We start from the raw sequence: 15,967 nt of genomic DNA, 5'->3' as shown, positions 1-15,967 counted from the left end.
ACAAACATTTATTCAGGTCATGCGGTATTTGAGACCGAAACATGCCTTGGACCATGCGGTATTTGAGACTGAAACATGTCTTGGACCATGCGGTATTTGAGACCGAAACATGTCCTTGGGCCATGCGGTATTTGAGACCGAAACATGCCCTGGGCCATGCGGTATTTGAGACCGAAACATGCCCTTGCCTATTATAGATTTCGTATGGTTTAAAATCATGCATGCAAAGACAACAAAATCAAATATGTATGCATGCAACAATTTCCTTTTTTCTAGATAGGATTTCCTTTTTTTTTAAATTTCCTTTCTTTCTAGGATTTAGTGAATATTGTTTTAAGGGGTTTTAGATAATTACTATAACCGATTAGGAACTTATCCTAATCATAGTTTTAATTTCCGATTTTATGTTTTAAAGTTTATAGGAACTTAACAAAAGTTTTAGTTCAATCGGAATTTTCAACCCTTAACTCAAGTTTATCAAATTCGGTTTTGAGTTTTAACAATCCTAGAACATGATTCATGCAGCCGAAATTTACATGAACAATTTATGCTTGAATAGATCCTATCTTTATACATGATCCGTTTTTCAATATGATGCATGAATGGTCCGGTTTTGATATCCTAGAACATGTTTAAACAACAAAATATTTCTAGGTTCTTATGCATCACAACAAGCAGCAAACAACCAAATTCCATTCATAATATAATTGGTTTTAATTCTCAAGGAATCTAACAACCTAAACGCCAACAGGTTTTAAGTTTTAGGTTTTAGGGATCTTAAACTTTGTTGGTTGTGTACTTGTTTGTCTTAGGGTTCTGTATGTTTAAGTCCAAATTCGGATCATAGGGTTTTAAGAGGGTTCGGCCGTATTTTACCTTTCACCGATTTGGATCTGACTGGATATGGACCGGGAGCTAACAGACCTCGGTTTTTAACTCTTTCTCGCTCACGGACCACGAACAGAACCACGGACCGAACCTACGAACCGGATCACGGACAGAACCACGAACTGGATCACGGACAGAACCACGAACTGGATCACGAACAGCTTCCGCGGACAGAACGACGAACTGCTTCCGCGGATCACGAACAGCTTCCCACGTCCGCTTTGTACTTCTCTCGTCCGGAATCACGAACCGCGAACAGACGAACTCACCCCCGAACACGGACCACAAATCTCGATCAAGCTGCCGATAGAAGCTTGATCACGAGCTTAAGGTATGCTCATGAACAAGGAGATCTTCGGACAGAAAGGGTTTGATCTCGGATGGGAGCAAGAACGAAGATGGTTTTAGGGTTTGTGGAAGAGAGAAGAAGATCGGCGGCTGCCTTAGGGTTTGGGAAGCGGCGGCTGTTTTTAGGTTTTAGGGTTAGAGGCTATCGTGCTGATAACGTGTTGTAAACTAGAGAATTTAGGAAGTGAAATCTCTTAGTCTTATTGATTAATGTCGAGGTTACAACTATATATAATAGGAGTACAAGGGCTAAAGCCCATAAAGCAATCGAGTACATAACATAGGCCATGGGCCGTAAAGCAATGGCCGATGGGCCGTACATGCGCGGACCGGTATATGGGCCGAATGGCCATGTCCTAACGGACTGTGAGCGGGCCGGTCTATAGAGTCCACAAGTGTTTTACAACAAAAAGGAATATTTCTTGTCTTTTATTTTTTCATTCTGTTGGAAGGAATAAGTCCATGGGATGGTAAGAGAGATCGTTGTAGAGACAAACACCACTACTTGTTAATATGATTCTTGAGTAGTTTTGAAGCAATGAATTTTGGAATTGAGCGAATGACACATCACACAATCCCCCACACTAGTATTCATTATTCTTCTTCCACACAGAAAACGACATTTGCCTTATTGTTAATTCTCCCTTTATTCCCTTACAGTCCTAAAACCCCTAGAAAGCCTCTTTTTATATTTCTTCGCTTTCCTCCTCACTTTCCCTTATTATCACATAAAAGTTAAAACAAATACTATGTATACACATTGTTGTTCACGAACCGTAAATCATTCAATAATTACGCACCACAAAAATTACAGCAATCATTTCATTTGGACCGTTCATACCTTTTATTTCATTAGGGCAAAAAGCGAACGAGACATTACCTACCTTGCGGGCCGGGCATGATTCTGTATCGACCAAAACGAATTTCTTCTATTCCATTAACATTTTCATTGTCTTAAGTGCTTGTCGTTCTCGGACCAGCTTCGCATTTTCAATATACTGTATATGTGATACGTATATAGTTTACTCTATAGTTTATAGATGATCTCTTGAGTTGAAAGATACTAGCTAAAAGATCTAATGTTGTCGGATCAAATTGGTGACATAAAATAGAGACATTGAATAAATCGGTAAGAGATAAAAGTATGAAGAAAAACAAAATTTGAAAATTGCCGTCACAAAATAGTGGTGGTACAAAAGTAGAGGGTACGAAATATTGTATGGTAAAAATACATCATCAACTCCGTACAATCTCTTTTCATAGTGAAAAAAAAACATTAGAATGATACCAATCAAATTTGTTAATGCGTGAATGGATAAAGATAAGGTAGAAAGTATGAAAGTAGTACATGTCTCGGAGCCACACAAAGTAGAGAGGATATATATCTTGGCAATCACATCAAAAAGGACAGAATCTTATCAAAGTCTTCCTGACTTTTGAGTTGCAAAATTGGGACCCAACAGATTTCCAATCTCATTATTTATTTGAATTTTCAGCCGAGACGACGACTCCTTGTTTTGTACATTTCCGTGTGTCTCTTTCAGTATTATATATTCTTGTCAATTTGTTTCAACTAAATCGTATACTTAACACTAAATATACATAGCAAATAATTGAGATATTACACAGAGCATTATGGTCGAAAACATACACTAATTATATAGTAACTAAACAAACTGAAAAATTGTCTTGCAAGATATATAAAAAAGGAGAAACTTTAAAGTTGACAAGAGAGATCAAGAATTGGGGTATGAGGTACATCATAACTAGGCATAGCCACTTGGTCTTTCGTACTTAGAAGGCCACTTTTTGGGGCATGATCGTCACTGAAACAAACACATATATATTGTTAGAAAATGTATTGTTTTATTTTTCTTTCATGAAACTATATCGACTTATATGAAGATACCTATCACGATGTTTTAATTCCAGCTTCATTAGACGTAGTCATATTAACCGAGCCCGAACCAACCTCAATCGAACGAGAGTTTATATGGAATCTGTTTGGCTAAGATCTTCCAACCAAACTGAAACTGTATCGAATTAAAAATGTCAAATACAAATTTTGTTAGAGTCCTGCCAAAGATTTATAAAACCCCAATTAACTGAACCGTATCGAAACCAAACTGGTAATCCTCCTACCCCTAATATTTTAGATCATACATTGTGTATAAAAATGAAAATGAATGTGAAACGGCCCGTTGGACTCGGTGAGTAGGATTGAAGTTTCCGGTCCAATAAGAGTTATGTCTTTTTTGTATTACAAAATGCCCAGTGGGTCTAATGACCCCATCAATTCAGAACTCATATTCCACCACCAATATGCATCACAAAGAGGGGCATTCTTTTTTTGCCCTTCGTAAAAAAAATACAAAACGCCCAAAAGATAAAGTGTTATTATTCGACCAACTATTCTGCATGTGACGAATCTTCCAGCTCTTTCTTTTGTTGTTGTTTTTCTCTCGTTTTATCTTCTTCTTACGTATGAAGAATTGATGATGATGATGATTGCTCTATTTGTTCGTTAGTTAAAAATGAAAATATTAAAAGATAGAAACATACAAAATTTATGTCTATCTCTCTTAATTTTTATTAGATAATTACAAAACATGTGATGTGGGAGTTGGACTATTGGAGTGGTTGATTAATCGAGCTGGATATGCAAATTACAAAGATACCATTTGGAAAAAAGAAGAAGTAAGTATTATATAAACAAACAAAATTATAGAAGGAGACAAAGAGTTGCGTTGAAGGAAGAATGATTGTGAAAATTGAATATAAACCGACTCACACCCCACTCCTTTACTTAAAATAAGTCTAATTTTTATTTTCAAGCATGTCAGTCTGTTTATAGTATAACTAGTAAAGAAACATTGAATTTTAAAAGTACTGTATAAAACTTTTAAAAGAAACAATGAATTTAAGAGATGAGCAGTAAATATCATTTGGCATTTGGTAACAGATGAAAAAAAACAAACAAATCAAGAAAGAAAGATTTTGGTTTAAGTCAAATAATGGCAACTATGAAAGTTAGAGATGTGAAAAGGGTTCTGGTGATTCATTATTGTACTACTTAGGCTGCAGCATTTTTTTAATTTTTTTGAGATAGTATGAGAAAGCTTTTTTCTGATTAATCAAAATCGACGCCAACTAGTAACGCGTGTCATCATAACATTGGTGGAGTAGGATTTGAGTCTGTATTATAAAAAGCTACACTTCTCACCACCACCCATCTCTCTCTCTCTTGAAGTAGACTCTAAGCTAGAGCCACCGTCAGATTTCAGATCTCAGATCTCAGCTCTTCATACCAACAGCCATGACCGAGAAGGGCAAGGAAAAGGTTTCTTTCTTCTTCTCTTCTCTTCTCTTCTTTTGTTCAGTTTAGTTTGTGAGTTTTAATATGATGTGGGTCTTGAGGATATTTAACATCTTTGTGGGCATATCTCTTTGTTTATTTATTATTAACATGAAGAGTTTTTATTTGTATATGTGGGTTGTGTTTGTTTTTGTGTGGATTAAAAAAGACAGCACCAACTTTGTGGAAACTATGAGAAGAAATCAGATTCTCTTTAACCCCAAAATAAAAACAAGAAAAAGAAGAAGAGATCAGATTCTTCTCTTTCCTTTTTTGTGTCAGAGATCGAATCTGTTCTTCTACTCTCTTTTTTCATTTTTTGTTGGTTGTTTATTACAGTAATAAGATCTTATAAATGTCAAATCCAAAGTATATACAATTAATATATAAAAAAAAAAAAACTATGGAAGAAGAAGAAGAAGCTGAGGGTTTAGTGATGTTGATATCTCAAAAACAGGTTACTATGATGAAGTTGAAGGTGGATCTTGATTGTGCCAAGTGTTACAAGAAAGTCAAGAAGGTTCTATGCAAATTCCCTCGTGAGTTACTTCTTTAATTTCTTTTTCTTTCTTCTTTTTTTGGTAAATTATTTTTTTGTTGATTTTTGTATTTGGAAATGGACTGAGTGGATTTTATGCTTGTGTGATTGGGAACAAGAGAAATAAGAGACCAGTTGTTCGATGAAAAGGCCAACATTGTCATCATCAAGGTGGTTTGCTGTAGTCCTGAGAGGATCATGGACAAACTATGTTCCAAAGGCGGCGGCTCCATAAAGACCATCGAGATCGTCGAGCCACCCAAGCCTCCTCAGCCACAGCCACAACCAGCTCCTCAAAAGCCTAAAGATCCTGAGAAGCCTAAAGCGCCAGAGAAGCCCAAGGAACCTGAGAAGCCTAAGCAGCCTGAAAAGCCTAAAGAACCCGAGAAGCCTAAGCAACCCGAGAAGCCTAAAGAACCGGAGAAGCCAAAGCAACCAGAAAAGCCAAAAGAACCCGAGAAGCCAGCAGCCGCGGCTAAACCGGCACCAGCTCCCGCACCTGCGCCAGCGCCAGCACCAGCACCCGCCCCGAAACAGCAGCCGGGACCACCACCACAGGTGATCCCAATGATGCCTCAAGGGCAGCCAGCAATGTGTTGTGGACCATCATACTATGATGGTTACGGAGGGCCAGCGTTCAATGGATATGGAATGCCGCCGCCGCAGCCTTACGAGTGCTACGGGAGACCAGTCTACGATAGCTGGGGTGGGGGCTGCCCACCACCACCTGCCTACCGAACATGCCACGTCACCAGATGTGATTACTTCAGCGAAGAGAATCCACAGAGCTGCTCCATCATGTGATTTGACTTCTTTTCATTACCTTTTAAAAGATCCTTTTATTTTACTTCAATCTTTTTCTTTTTTATACAAGTAATAAAATATATAGAGAGACATTTACGTGTAATGTTGTGATTATGAGAACCAATAAGGAAGGAAGAAGGGTCGTTGTATTTTGTAATTTGGTAGCCATTTCCAATATTTGGTTGTCCCATTCGAAAGATGTGTAAAACAACTGTAAACATTAAAGCAAATTTGTTTTATTATCTTCTTTATACTTCTATGAACCAATAATAGTACTTCGCTTTATTTCTTTAATCTATGCCTTTTGTGATGTGCCACTGATTTAGCTTTCTTTCTTCTTTTCATTTTCCAAAGTAGCGTCGGTGGTAATTATCGGGATGTGTGACATTTTTCTTCTTCTTTATTACAAGTTTGACGAAGGATTCGTGCACATGAGCTGTATAGTATATATACTATATAGTACCTTATTCTTCCGATGTTAGTATTATCATGATGCCATTTTAAAATATTCGTAGGAGAAAGGAGGTTAGAGTTTATGTTATTGGAAAACAAACTCGCAAGGATGACCACAAAATATGTTTAAGAAGCAATGAAGAGAAAAAAAACCAAGAAACAATACGGTTGGACTGATGGTCCACAAACAAGTTCCATATCTTTTATGTGTGAACGCATTGCTAAGGTCAACTTTACTAGAACTAGATTTGTCATAAGTTGAATCAGAACTACTATTTGTTTACAATACATGTTAGTTCGAAGATTGTATGTCGGCTCTCAATTAGGATTATAGTTTATTAGCGTGTAGACATTTCAAAGACGAGTTACACCATATGTGAATGGTTTTCGTATGTGCCAAGTGTTCGAATGTGATAGTTGTGGTACTTTAAATAAGCAATAACTAACTATGAAGAAACTTTGTTAGCACTAACCTATCGGTCTTTGAAGAACTTTCTTTACTCAATCAAGACAATGAGAAAAAAATCATCAAATATAACATCAAGAGACATAATATACTTGCGTGTATCAAGAGACCATTTCTTTGACTTTAATTTGATTCCGATTTTATTTTTTGAGAGTTAAACTCGAGAACATAACTAACTGATCTCTACAAATATATATCTTGAGATGTTTCATTTTTATGTTGGCTTCTTTTAAGTGACTCCTCTCATAAGATTTCAAATTGTATGGACTAAATGGTATCCGACTGTGACAAATACAGCACATCTCATCCTTTCCACCCATAAGACCATAAGGTTAACGTTAATCATGAAAATGCTAGCTTCTACATGCATCATGCATGCTTTGTTTAGAAATCTAATTTTATTTCCGGCCGATGCTCTATTAAATTTGTTTAGATATCTAACTTTCTTTCGTGAGACCATATTTTCAACGAAACTATAGAACCTCGTCTGAAATAAAGTCTCTTAACTCCACTAGGTATCCATAATCCATCTTTAGAATATTTGATCTTCTAACCTAACTATATATATCCCTTCCACAATTCTTGAATTCTTGAAACTCGTACAGTCGTACTATTATGGGCTTTTATTATTTAGCCGTAATCGGGCCAATATGATCTCATTTCCAAACCCAATACGCCGTCATCTATGTAGATTACAAAGCTATTCGCACTACACAGTGGGTTTCAATATTTCAAAAACAGCACGCAGTTATATTCAGGAAAACTTAAACAGGACAACTTTCATCCTTTTTCCTTCTTCTCTTACAAATCGCTCTGTTGGATAAGGTCTCGACTCGAGGCTGCTACACTGCAACTACGAAGAAGAAGTGGTAACACCCCCCAAAACAAAAACAAAAACAAAAAATGTCATTTCATCATCTATGCTCCTCTCCTTCATCTCTTCTCCACGACCCTCTTCCTCTCTGCAACCTTCTCTCAGTGTATCCCAAATCCACTCCAAGAAGCTTCTTCTGCTCATACAACCCCAATTCTTCTCCTTCCCACTCCAGAAACCTTCTCCAAGCAACCCATGTTTCAGTACAAGAAGCGATTCCTCAAGAAACCCGGACCGAAAAATCCAAACTTGATGAGGATCTTCCATTACCAGAACCTCCTGCAGCTTCCAAAAGCTACGTCTGGGTTAATCCCAAAAGCCCCCGAGCTTCTCAGCTCCGTAGGAAATCTTACGATTCGAGGTACTCTTCTCTTATCAAACTAGCCGAGTCTCTTGACGCCTCAAAACCAAACGATGCTGATGTTTGCGATGTCATTACTGGCTTTGGTGGTAAATTGTTTGAGCAAGATGCTGTTGTTACTCTCAATAACATGACTAACCCTGAAACTGCGCCACTTGTGTTGAACAATCTCATGGAGACGATGAAACCAACCAGGGAAGTGATTCTCTACAATGTCACCTTGAAGGTGTTTAGGAAAAGCAAGGATCTTGAAAAGTCAGAGAAGCTGTTCGGCGAAATGCTTGAGAGAGGTGTTAAACCGGATAATGCAACTTTCACTACGATCATTAGCTGTGCTAGGCAGTGTGGTGTGCCTAAGAGAGCTGTTGAGTGGTTTGAGAAAATGTCTTCTTTTGGATGTGAGCCTGATAATGTCACATTGGCAGCTATGATTGACGCTTACGGGCGTGCTGGTGACATTGAGATGGCTTTGAGCTTGTATGACCGTGCAAGGACTGAGAATTGGCGTATTGACGCTGTTACTTTTTCGACTTTGATTAGGATTTATGGTGTTTCTGGAAACTATGATGGGTGTCTTAATATCTATGAAGAGATGAAGGCTCTTGGGGTGAAGCCTAATCTTGTTATTTACAATAGGTTGTTAGATTCAATGGGTAGAGCTAAGAGGCCTTGGCAGGCTAAGATAATCTACAAGGATCTTATTAGCAATGGCTTTACACCCAACTGGAGTACTTATGCTGCTCTTGTTAGAGCTTATGGTAGAGCTCGTTATGGGGATGATGCTCTTGCTATCTACCGCGAGATGAAGGATAAAGGATTGTCTTTAACTGTGATTCTTTACAATACTCTCTTGTCCATGTGTGCTGATATCGGATATGTGGATGAGGCTTTTGAGATTTTTCAAGATATGAAGAACTCTGGGTCTTGTGATCCGGACAGCTGGACCTTCTCTTCGCTTATCACAGTGTACTCTTGCAGTGGGAGGGTTTCAGAGGCTGAGGCGGCTCTTCTTCAAATGAGAGAAGCTGGTTTTGAGCCTACTCTTTTTGTTCTGACGTCAGTTATCCAGTGTTATGGGAAAGCCAAACAGGTAGATGATGTTGTGAGGACATTCGATCAAGTGTTGGAACTGGGCATTACTCCGGATGACAGATTCTGTGGGTGCCTTCTGAATGTAATGACCCAGACACCGAGTGAGGAAATTGGTAAACTCATTGGCTGTGTCGAGAAGGCTAAGCCAAAGCTTGGTCAAGTGGTAAAGATGTTGGTCGAGGAGCAAAACTGCGAGGAAGGGGTGTTCAAGAAGGAAGCATCTGAGTTGATTGATTCCATTGGCTCTGATGTAAAGAAAGCATATTTGAACTGCTTGATTGATCTCTGTGTCAATCTCAATAAGTTGGAAAGAGCTTGTGAGATCCTACAACTTGGACTTGAATGTGACATTTATACGGGTCTCCAATCGAAATCTGCTACCCAATGGTCCTTACATCTAAAAAGTCTCTCTCTGGGGGCAGCCTTGACCGCTCTTCATGTTTGGATGAACGATTTATCAGAGGCAGCTCTGGAATCTGGAGAAGAGTTCCCTCCGTTGCTTGGAATCAACACTGGACATGGGAAACACAAATACTCAGACAAAGGTCTGGCAGCTGTTTTCGAGTCTCACTTGAAAGAGCTAAATGCTCCTTTCCATGAAGCTCCGGATAAGGTTGGCTGGTTTTTGACTACTAGTGTTGCGGCAAAGGCATGGTTGGAGTCTAGACGCTCATCTGGAGGAGTTTCTGTGTAGCTTTTGTAACCGGTATGTAGCTTTGATATGTCTCTTTGGCTTCGAGCTTTATCCACTATTTAGCTTTCTTTCTCCTGATACCAGTATATTCTGGATCAGGAAAGATTTTGTAATGTTAGCAAACTCGGGTTATACACATTTGAAACAATTTAGAGAGCTGATTAAGTCTCCTTCTCATTAATTAGTTCATGGTCTTCTCTTCATATCCTTCTATTGACTTTAATACTGGGGCGGTGTTGATTTGACTTTGCCTTTCTCCTAGGAAGCATGCTTCATTAATATTTAAGACTTTGACATTTGCATGTGCAACTAGATATGTTTATCAAGTGCTGCTACATTAGCTGACCACAATAAAGAAAAGGGTTAGTGGGCATATGATGGTCTGCACGTTGGTCCAAGAGCTGAATATAAATTGTTCGCTTCATGGCTTCATCACATAACTATGAACCATGGGAAACTGTATTCACTCATCGCTCTGCAACAAGGTCACAGATGTCTGGTCAGATGATGAGGCATCAACAGAGAAGGCCAAGGATTCACCTAAAGATGCAGCTGAGAGCAAAACTGGGAGAAAGCGGTGCATAAAGATCACTCTGACAAGGAAACAGCTCGAGCTGCTGCTGCGGCAAAACCCACAAGGCGTTTTGTTACAGCAGAAATGGAAGCCATCTTTGCAGACAATAGTAGAGGTAGATAGCTTTTGATTCGCTTTGCTGTATAGTTTTGAATCTGTTGAAGCTGAGAAGCAGAAAGGAGATAAGTTTTGAGAACAAAGAACAACTCAGTCTACTAGTTGTAAATTTTGGGTTCAGAAAATCTTATGACTGCTGATATATGTAAAGTGATCAATACAGTTCTTATAATAATGGGTTTGTTTTTGAAAACCCATTAATGGAGAATGTCAGAGTTATTCTGATGGTTAAGAGTTTTTGTTTTAAAAGTCTTAATGTTAATCAATTACTTGAGTTGTGTAATAATGTAAACTAAGAAAAGAAAAAAGGATGATATGCCTTTCCACTGGATATGAAGAAAAGGAAGAAACTTTGCAAAGCGATCAGCAATCCCTTATCTTATTCCTTCTTTATTCTCTTACACAAAGTCTTTCGTTTGGTAATCATATCACGAGGAAAAGGGACAAAACCCATCTTCCGGACAAAAGCATCATCTTAGAATGACGATTATGTCCCTTCACATTCTCTAAACTTAGGGTATTCAAGTCAGTAATCATTGATTAGTGGGTTAAACTGTTGTAAACAATGGAATCTTCACCTAGCACACAGCCACTTGAAAAGGACTTCAGAACTTGCGTTTGATCAACATATCCCAAAGGTACCAACTTTCAAATCTAAACCATCTCAATCTCCTTCCTCATAAATTGCAATCTTCAGAGTTCTTTTTGGCTTCAGCATCTTCCCTCTCTCTCCCAGTTGATCAAAAGGAAATGGAGATCCAGACAAAGATAATGGAATACAGATTCCATTTCATGGTGGCAATCATGGTGAGCGTGATTGTGGTGTCGCTCATGTACGCAGCACCAAGGATTGTGAACATTTTAGCCTATTTCTGGCCTCTGTTTGCGTCAACTGGAGCCTTCTTGGCGATGGCAATCACCTTCGGTGGCTTTCAACAGGTCTCAGAAGAATCCACCGGCGAGGGACTGATGGATTACGTCGCCGGACGGACTGAAGATTCTTACAAATACTATTGAACCATTTGACAACCAATTCTCACATCTTCTAAGAGCTTTTTACAATGTACATGATTTGGTGTAACTGTTATGTCAAATAAAATGTGATTGATGATTGTGTAACAAAAATATAAATAGATCAAAAAGACAAGAGCATCAAAGCAGAGTATTAATGAAGAGAAGAACAAAACAAACTATAGTTGGTTAATAACTGTAATCATAAGCAAATTCGTTTACACCGATCATTGCTGAGACAACTTGGGAGACGATATAGAAGCTTCCACCTAAGATGATCACAATGAGAACGGCGGAGATTGGGTTCTTGAGGAGTTCGAAGATAGGCTCAAAGACTGCGGAGAGGGCTCCGGTGCTGACCGTGAGAGCGTAAAGACCATACCTTCTCACGTTGTCCCAAAACTCTTCCATTAAAGGACCTTCTGGTCCAAGCGCCATAGCTTTCTCTGCATCCATTCCCCATACCAAAGCCATCATCAACCCTACGGAGACTCCACCTACCACAGCATGTCTCCAGTGTCGCTCCAAACCCAGAGGTTTTTGTGCCTTCTCAAGCTTGACGCCTCTGCTAGTTTTCGAAGTTAATCTTCTTCTGGCTGAGCCGCACCGAACAAGACATGATGTTCTGTTCCTTATGCTTGAGCTCGGAAAAGCTTGAGCTGGTGCTAATGATCTGCTATTGCTAAAATGGAGGTGTGGTTGCAGACAAGATAGTTTCATTTTGGGGAGAGACATCATCGTCGTCATCTCACCTCTTCCTTTGTTTGAAGGACTCAGATTCTTTTTTTTTTTTTTTCCAAACGACTCAGATTCTTTCTTATATACTAAAACATTGGGGTTTAGATTGTGTGGCTCTCATTCACCTTATCTCTTTTCACAATCTGTGGATAACTTAAATTGTTTTTTCTATTATAAACTAATTCTGACAAGGTGTAATAAACATGGTAATGTCAACAAATAACTCAACAGAGCTCACACATATATATATATGATACAACACTACACAAGCCTTTAAAGTTGAGCAATACCCTTCTTCACAAGCATATCATAAACTCGATCCACTTTGGTTGGTTCAATCTTGAACAGGCTATATGCATCCGACTTTTTCGTCACATTCCCTTTGAATATCTCATGTGACATCACTTGTTGCATCTGTAGATAAACCGGTGGAACCAACTTGACCTCGTTGCACAGACGCTTCTCCTGCAAAACGAACAACTCTTCTTTCAGTTACAGCTTACAACAAAAAGTCATGTTCACACTGTTCAGTATCTAGACACTCACGGATTCAGACAGCAGTTGCGACTCTGTGAATCCAATCAGGTCCAAATCATTCACATAGCTTGAAGAAGCTTGCACCGGAGGTCTAGAGCCTATTTCCCCCACAATTTGACCAAATTGACCGCTCTCTTTCCCTCTGTTCATCCCTTCTTCATTCTCTCTCTTCCTCTTCCTCCCAAGATACCTCTCCGCTTCAGCCGTCGAACGACACCCTGCCACTTGAGCTTCCTGCCCCACCCAACCCAAAACAGTGAGTCACATCCAGTCCAAGAAACCAAACACACAGTTTGAGAGTAGCAATGTCCTTACCTTAAGATCTTTGAGTCGTTTCACCATGCGGTACTCGCTTACAACACTACGGAGTAGCTCGTCGTGCTCCTCTTTTGAATGAAAACGCATAAAAACGTCCAAACGTCGACACTGCACTTTCTCCTCCTGAGACAGGTCCTTCTCAAAGGGATTTGGGTACAACAGGTTTCTTTCTATTATGAATTCTTTTCTACGTTTCCTCTCATCAAGCCTACAAACATCACACTCACCTGTGTCAGAGTGGGCAGCGGCAAAAAAAAGAGACTATGTTCACTGTTTTATCTATGTACCTTTTCGAATAGATACGCAACACACGCAGCTTCAGCTCATGTTCTTCAGGAGTATCATTATCTTTGAACTCCATCTCAGCCAAGAGTTGCTCAGCATCATTGTCGTATTCAGGGTCAAACTCTTCTCTTTTTTGGTTGTAATTACTCAATTCAACCAAAGAGTTGTTTACCAGGGTGGCCACAGGTTTCTTTCCTCCAAAACTCCTGTCTATATGAGACTCTACCCACAAAGCACGTCAGAACAAAGAAAATGGGAGAAGATATCTACCAGTATAAATACAATGACAGATATTGGGCCTTTTTTGGATCTTTATGCTCAATCAGCTTCTTAATTACAAGAGCCAGATGATTCCATTTATGAGATTGTGATCTAGATATAACTATTGGTGTAAACTATATTTTCAACCAAATACAATATACCAAGCAAAGGACTCACCTTTCTGTGTATCTTCAACTCTGCGAGAAAATTGGATAAAAGATGAGAAAATGATAAGGTATCACTGTACAGTATCTGAGAAGAACGAGAGACATACTTGACTTTAGGAGGAGAGAACGGGTACTCTTCTTTCATGTTCTGCTCTGCTGCCAAATAAGAAGCCACATCAATATCAGAACTAAGATAGCAACAAGTACAACGAAGAATCACACAACCATCAATTAAGTTAGAGTAGCACATACCTTTCTTGTCATCAATGCGTCCTTTTGCCATGGCTTGAAGTTCTTTTCTGTTCTTCCCTGCTACATGTGACATATCCTGGGAAATAAAAACATATCTCCCCAGGATCAATAAGTTGCACAAGGCTAAGCATTGTTGTGGTAAATATATGATATCTTAACAGATTGATGTAGTATACTGGAAGTGGGAAAAATGGCGAGTTCAAATAAATGTTTCTGTAGTGCTCGAGACACTGTTCTTTACTCTTGGTTCCCACATGCTCCGCGACCTCCGCCCAGTTTCCCAAGCCATAAATTTCAAGTCCCTGAATTAAGAGATTAAAAGAAATTACTTTACTTTCCAATGAAAGAAACAGAATTTATAAAAACACATTTCAGTATGATAAAAGAAGTGGTACCTCCAGGAGAAGCATTTCATCATCAGCACTCCAGTCCGGACAAATAAGCGGGAAAGTTAGATTCCCCTGAGAAAGCAAATGAAATATACTTGGTTATGATGGAACTCAACCAAAAGATCTATCCACTGAGTTCTAGATGATGAGAGTGTGGAGAAAAATCAAACTTTTTGCTGCAAACTAAAAAGTAAGGGAAAGCGAATGTCAAACTAACCATAACTCGGTAAGGGTGATCACATTTGTGAGGAGTGATCTCAGCTCCAGCAGACATACATTCAACACAGAGATCAAAATCGGGACAGACAGCACACTTGATCCTAATTTTGCCAGTAATGTCTTTCTGGCAATAATCGCAGTTATACTTGCCTCCTCCCTCAGTACCTGGAACTGTCTCCACACAAGTAGAGACGTTAGAACAAAAGTGGAATCTTGACAGGAGAACAAAAAAAAAGAAAAAAGAAGTTTGATGAGTAATTTGTACCCGTAGATGTCGACTCAAAGTTCTCCACATTAGCCGCATTTTTCTTTTTCCTCGTTCTACAAAACACAATTTTATCACAAAGATCATAGGAGAGACTATAGTAGCACGCAATGATTATAGCGCAACGCAGATTCAAAACACATACGAAATTCGATCAATTCAGCACTAATGAAAAAGATTTCAAAAGCCTCAATTTTGAAGCGATGCTCTCATTGTCCCAATGATACAGATTCAAAGAAACTTGAAATTCAAATCAAATTCAGCAGAAACTGGCAAACAGAGAAAAAAAAAAAAAAACCCCAATTGTGAGAGTGAATTGAAGGAAGAAACCTCTGAGTAGGGTCTTCGTAATTGTGGAAGTTCCCCCGAGAGCGACCCATTGATGATGCTCAAGTTTGGGAATTAAGCCGAAAACCAAAAAGGATTGAAGAAGAACCCTAACGTAATGCCACCAGCATCGAAGACAAGATCGAATGGGTACTTGCTTGTGGAATATTCGCTAAAGAAAGTATTACGGAAGAAAGATCTAATCGGAATTGAACAAAACTCACAACTCGGTCGGAATTTGTCAGGTCGGATCTGTGTAGTAAAATTGACCTGAGAAAAATTAGGGAAGCTGAGGAAATTTTGTAAAGCACTGTGCTTTTAGATTTTTCGGGTGATGCTCTCTTTAATATATATATATATTTTTTTTAATAAGCATTGCCTCTGTAATAATTTACCTTTGTTTTTTAAAAAAAAAAAAACAAATTTTTACTTATGTCAACGCAAAAATCCTAAACTTTTATCCTAGTTGCTGAATGTAGCTAAATTAGTAATGTCAAAAAAAATAACAAGCAGCACGTGGCTGCGTAGATAATTTGGTTTTCATTTTTTTTATCTATTAAAATTTTTAGCAAATCTAGGAAGTAAATATAATTGTATCGGAAAAAAGTTCAATATCGTTCCCAATAACATTGTG

The 15,967-nt window shown here is 38.7% G+C and overlaps 4 protein-coding genes and 1 pseudogene across 9 annotated transcripts; 3 read left to right on the top strand and 2 right to left on the bottom strand.

Moving 5' to 3' along the window:
• The first annotated feature begins 4,044 nt into the window (after positions 1-4,044).
• On the top strand, positions 4,045-6,177 carry LOC104731981 (uncharacterized). The gene is made up of 3 exons (XM_087473721.1): positions 4,045-4,576; positions 5,049-5,130; positions 5,251-6,177. The coding sequence occupies exons 1-3, from the start codon at positions 4,553-4,555 to the stop codon at positions 5,931-5,933; spliced, it is 789 nt and encodes a 262-aa protein (XP_087329847.1). The 5' UTR covers positions 4,045-4,552; the 3' UTR covers positions 5,934-6,177.
• Positions 6,178-7,563: 1,386 nt separating this feature from the next.
• Positions 7,564-10,813, top strand: LOC104723486 (pentatricopeptide repeat-containing protein At4g16390, chloroplastic pseudogene; annotated as a pseudogene). The gene is made up of 2 exons (XR_015571731.1): positions 7,564-9,885; positions 10,187-10,813. The product of XR_015571731.1 is annotated as a pentatricopeptide repeat-containing protein At4g16390, chloroplastic pseudogene (transcript).
• Positions 10,814-11,314: 501 nt separating this feature from the next.
• On the top strand, positions 11,315-11,689 carry LOC147933980 (uncharacterized). Its single transcript, XM_087473720.1, has one exon. It carries the CDS (start codon positions 11,315-11,317, stop codon positions 11,579-11,581), a length of 267 nt encoding a protein of 88 aa, XP_087329846.1. The 3' UTR covers positions 11,582-11,689.
• LOC104731979 (uncharacterized) lies at positions 11,649-12,370 on the bottom strand. Its single transcript, XM_010451495.3, has one exon. The coding sequence runs from the start codon at positions 12,320-12,322 to the stop codon at positions 11,765-11,767; it is 558 nt and encodes a 185-aa protein (XP_010449797.2). The 5' UTR covers positions 12,323-12,370; the 3' UTR covers positions 11,649-11,764.
• A 93-nt stretch (positions 12,371-12,463) lies between these two features.
• Positions 12,464-15,718, bottom strand: LOC104723483 (transcriptional adapter ADA2b). Of its 5 annotated transcripts, none has more exons than XM_010441861.2 (12): positions 15,337-15,718; positions 15,007-15,062; positions 14,740-14,912; positions 14,529-14,594; positions 14,310-14,435; positions 14,134-14,209; positions 13,989-14,037; positions 13,892-13,911; positions 13,456-13,675; positions 13,166-13,376; positions 12,860-13,084; positions 12,464-12,778 (listed from the first exon to the last, which is right to left on the bottom strand). In XM_010441861.2, the coding sequence occupies exons 1-12, from the start codon at positions 15,384-15,386 to the stop codon at positions 12,587-12,589; spliced, it is 1,464 nt and encodes a 487-aa protein (XP_010440163.2). In that variant the 5' UTR covers positions 15,387-15,718; the 3' UTR covers positions 12,464-12,586. The 5 variants fall into 5 exon arrangements, with proteins under 5 accessions (XP_010440163.2, XP_010440164.2, XP_019087976.2 ...); XM_010441862.2 differs by having other exon boundaries at positions 13,456-13,663; XM_019232431.2 differs by having other exon boundaries at positions 13,989-14,034.
• Positions 15,719-15,967: the final 249 nt, after the last annotated feature.

The sequence above is a fragment of the Camelina sativa genome, chromosome 11 (assembly GCF_030686135.1).
Source record: "Camelina sativa cultivar CO46 ecotype springtype chromosome 11, ASM3068613v1".
NCBI lineage: Eukaryota > Viridiplantae > Streptophyta > Magnoliopsida > Brassicales > Brassicaceae > Camelina > Camelina sativa.
This window is presented reverse-complemented; position numbering and strand designations above follow the sequence as displayed.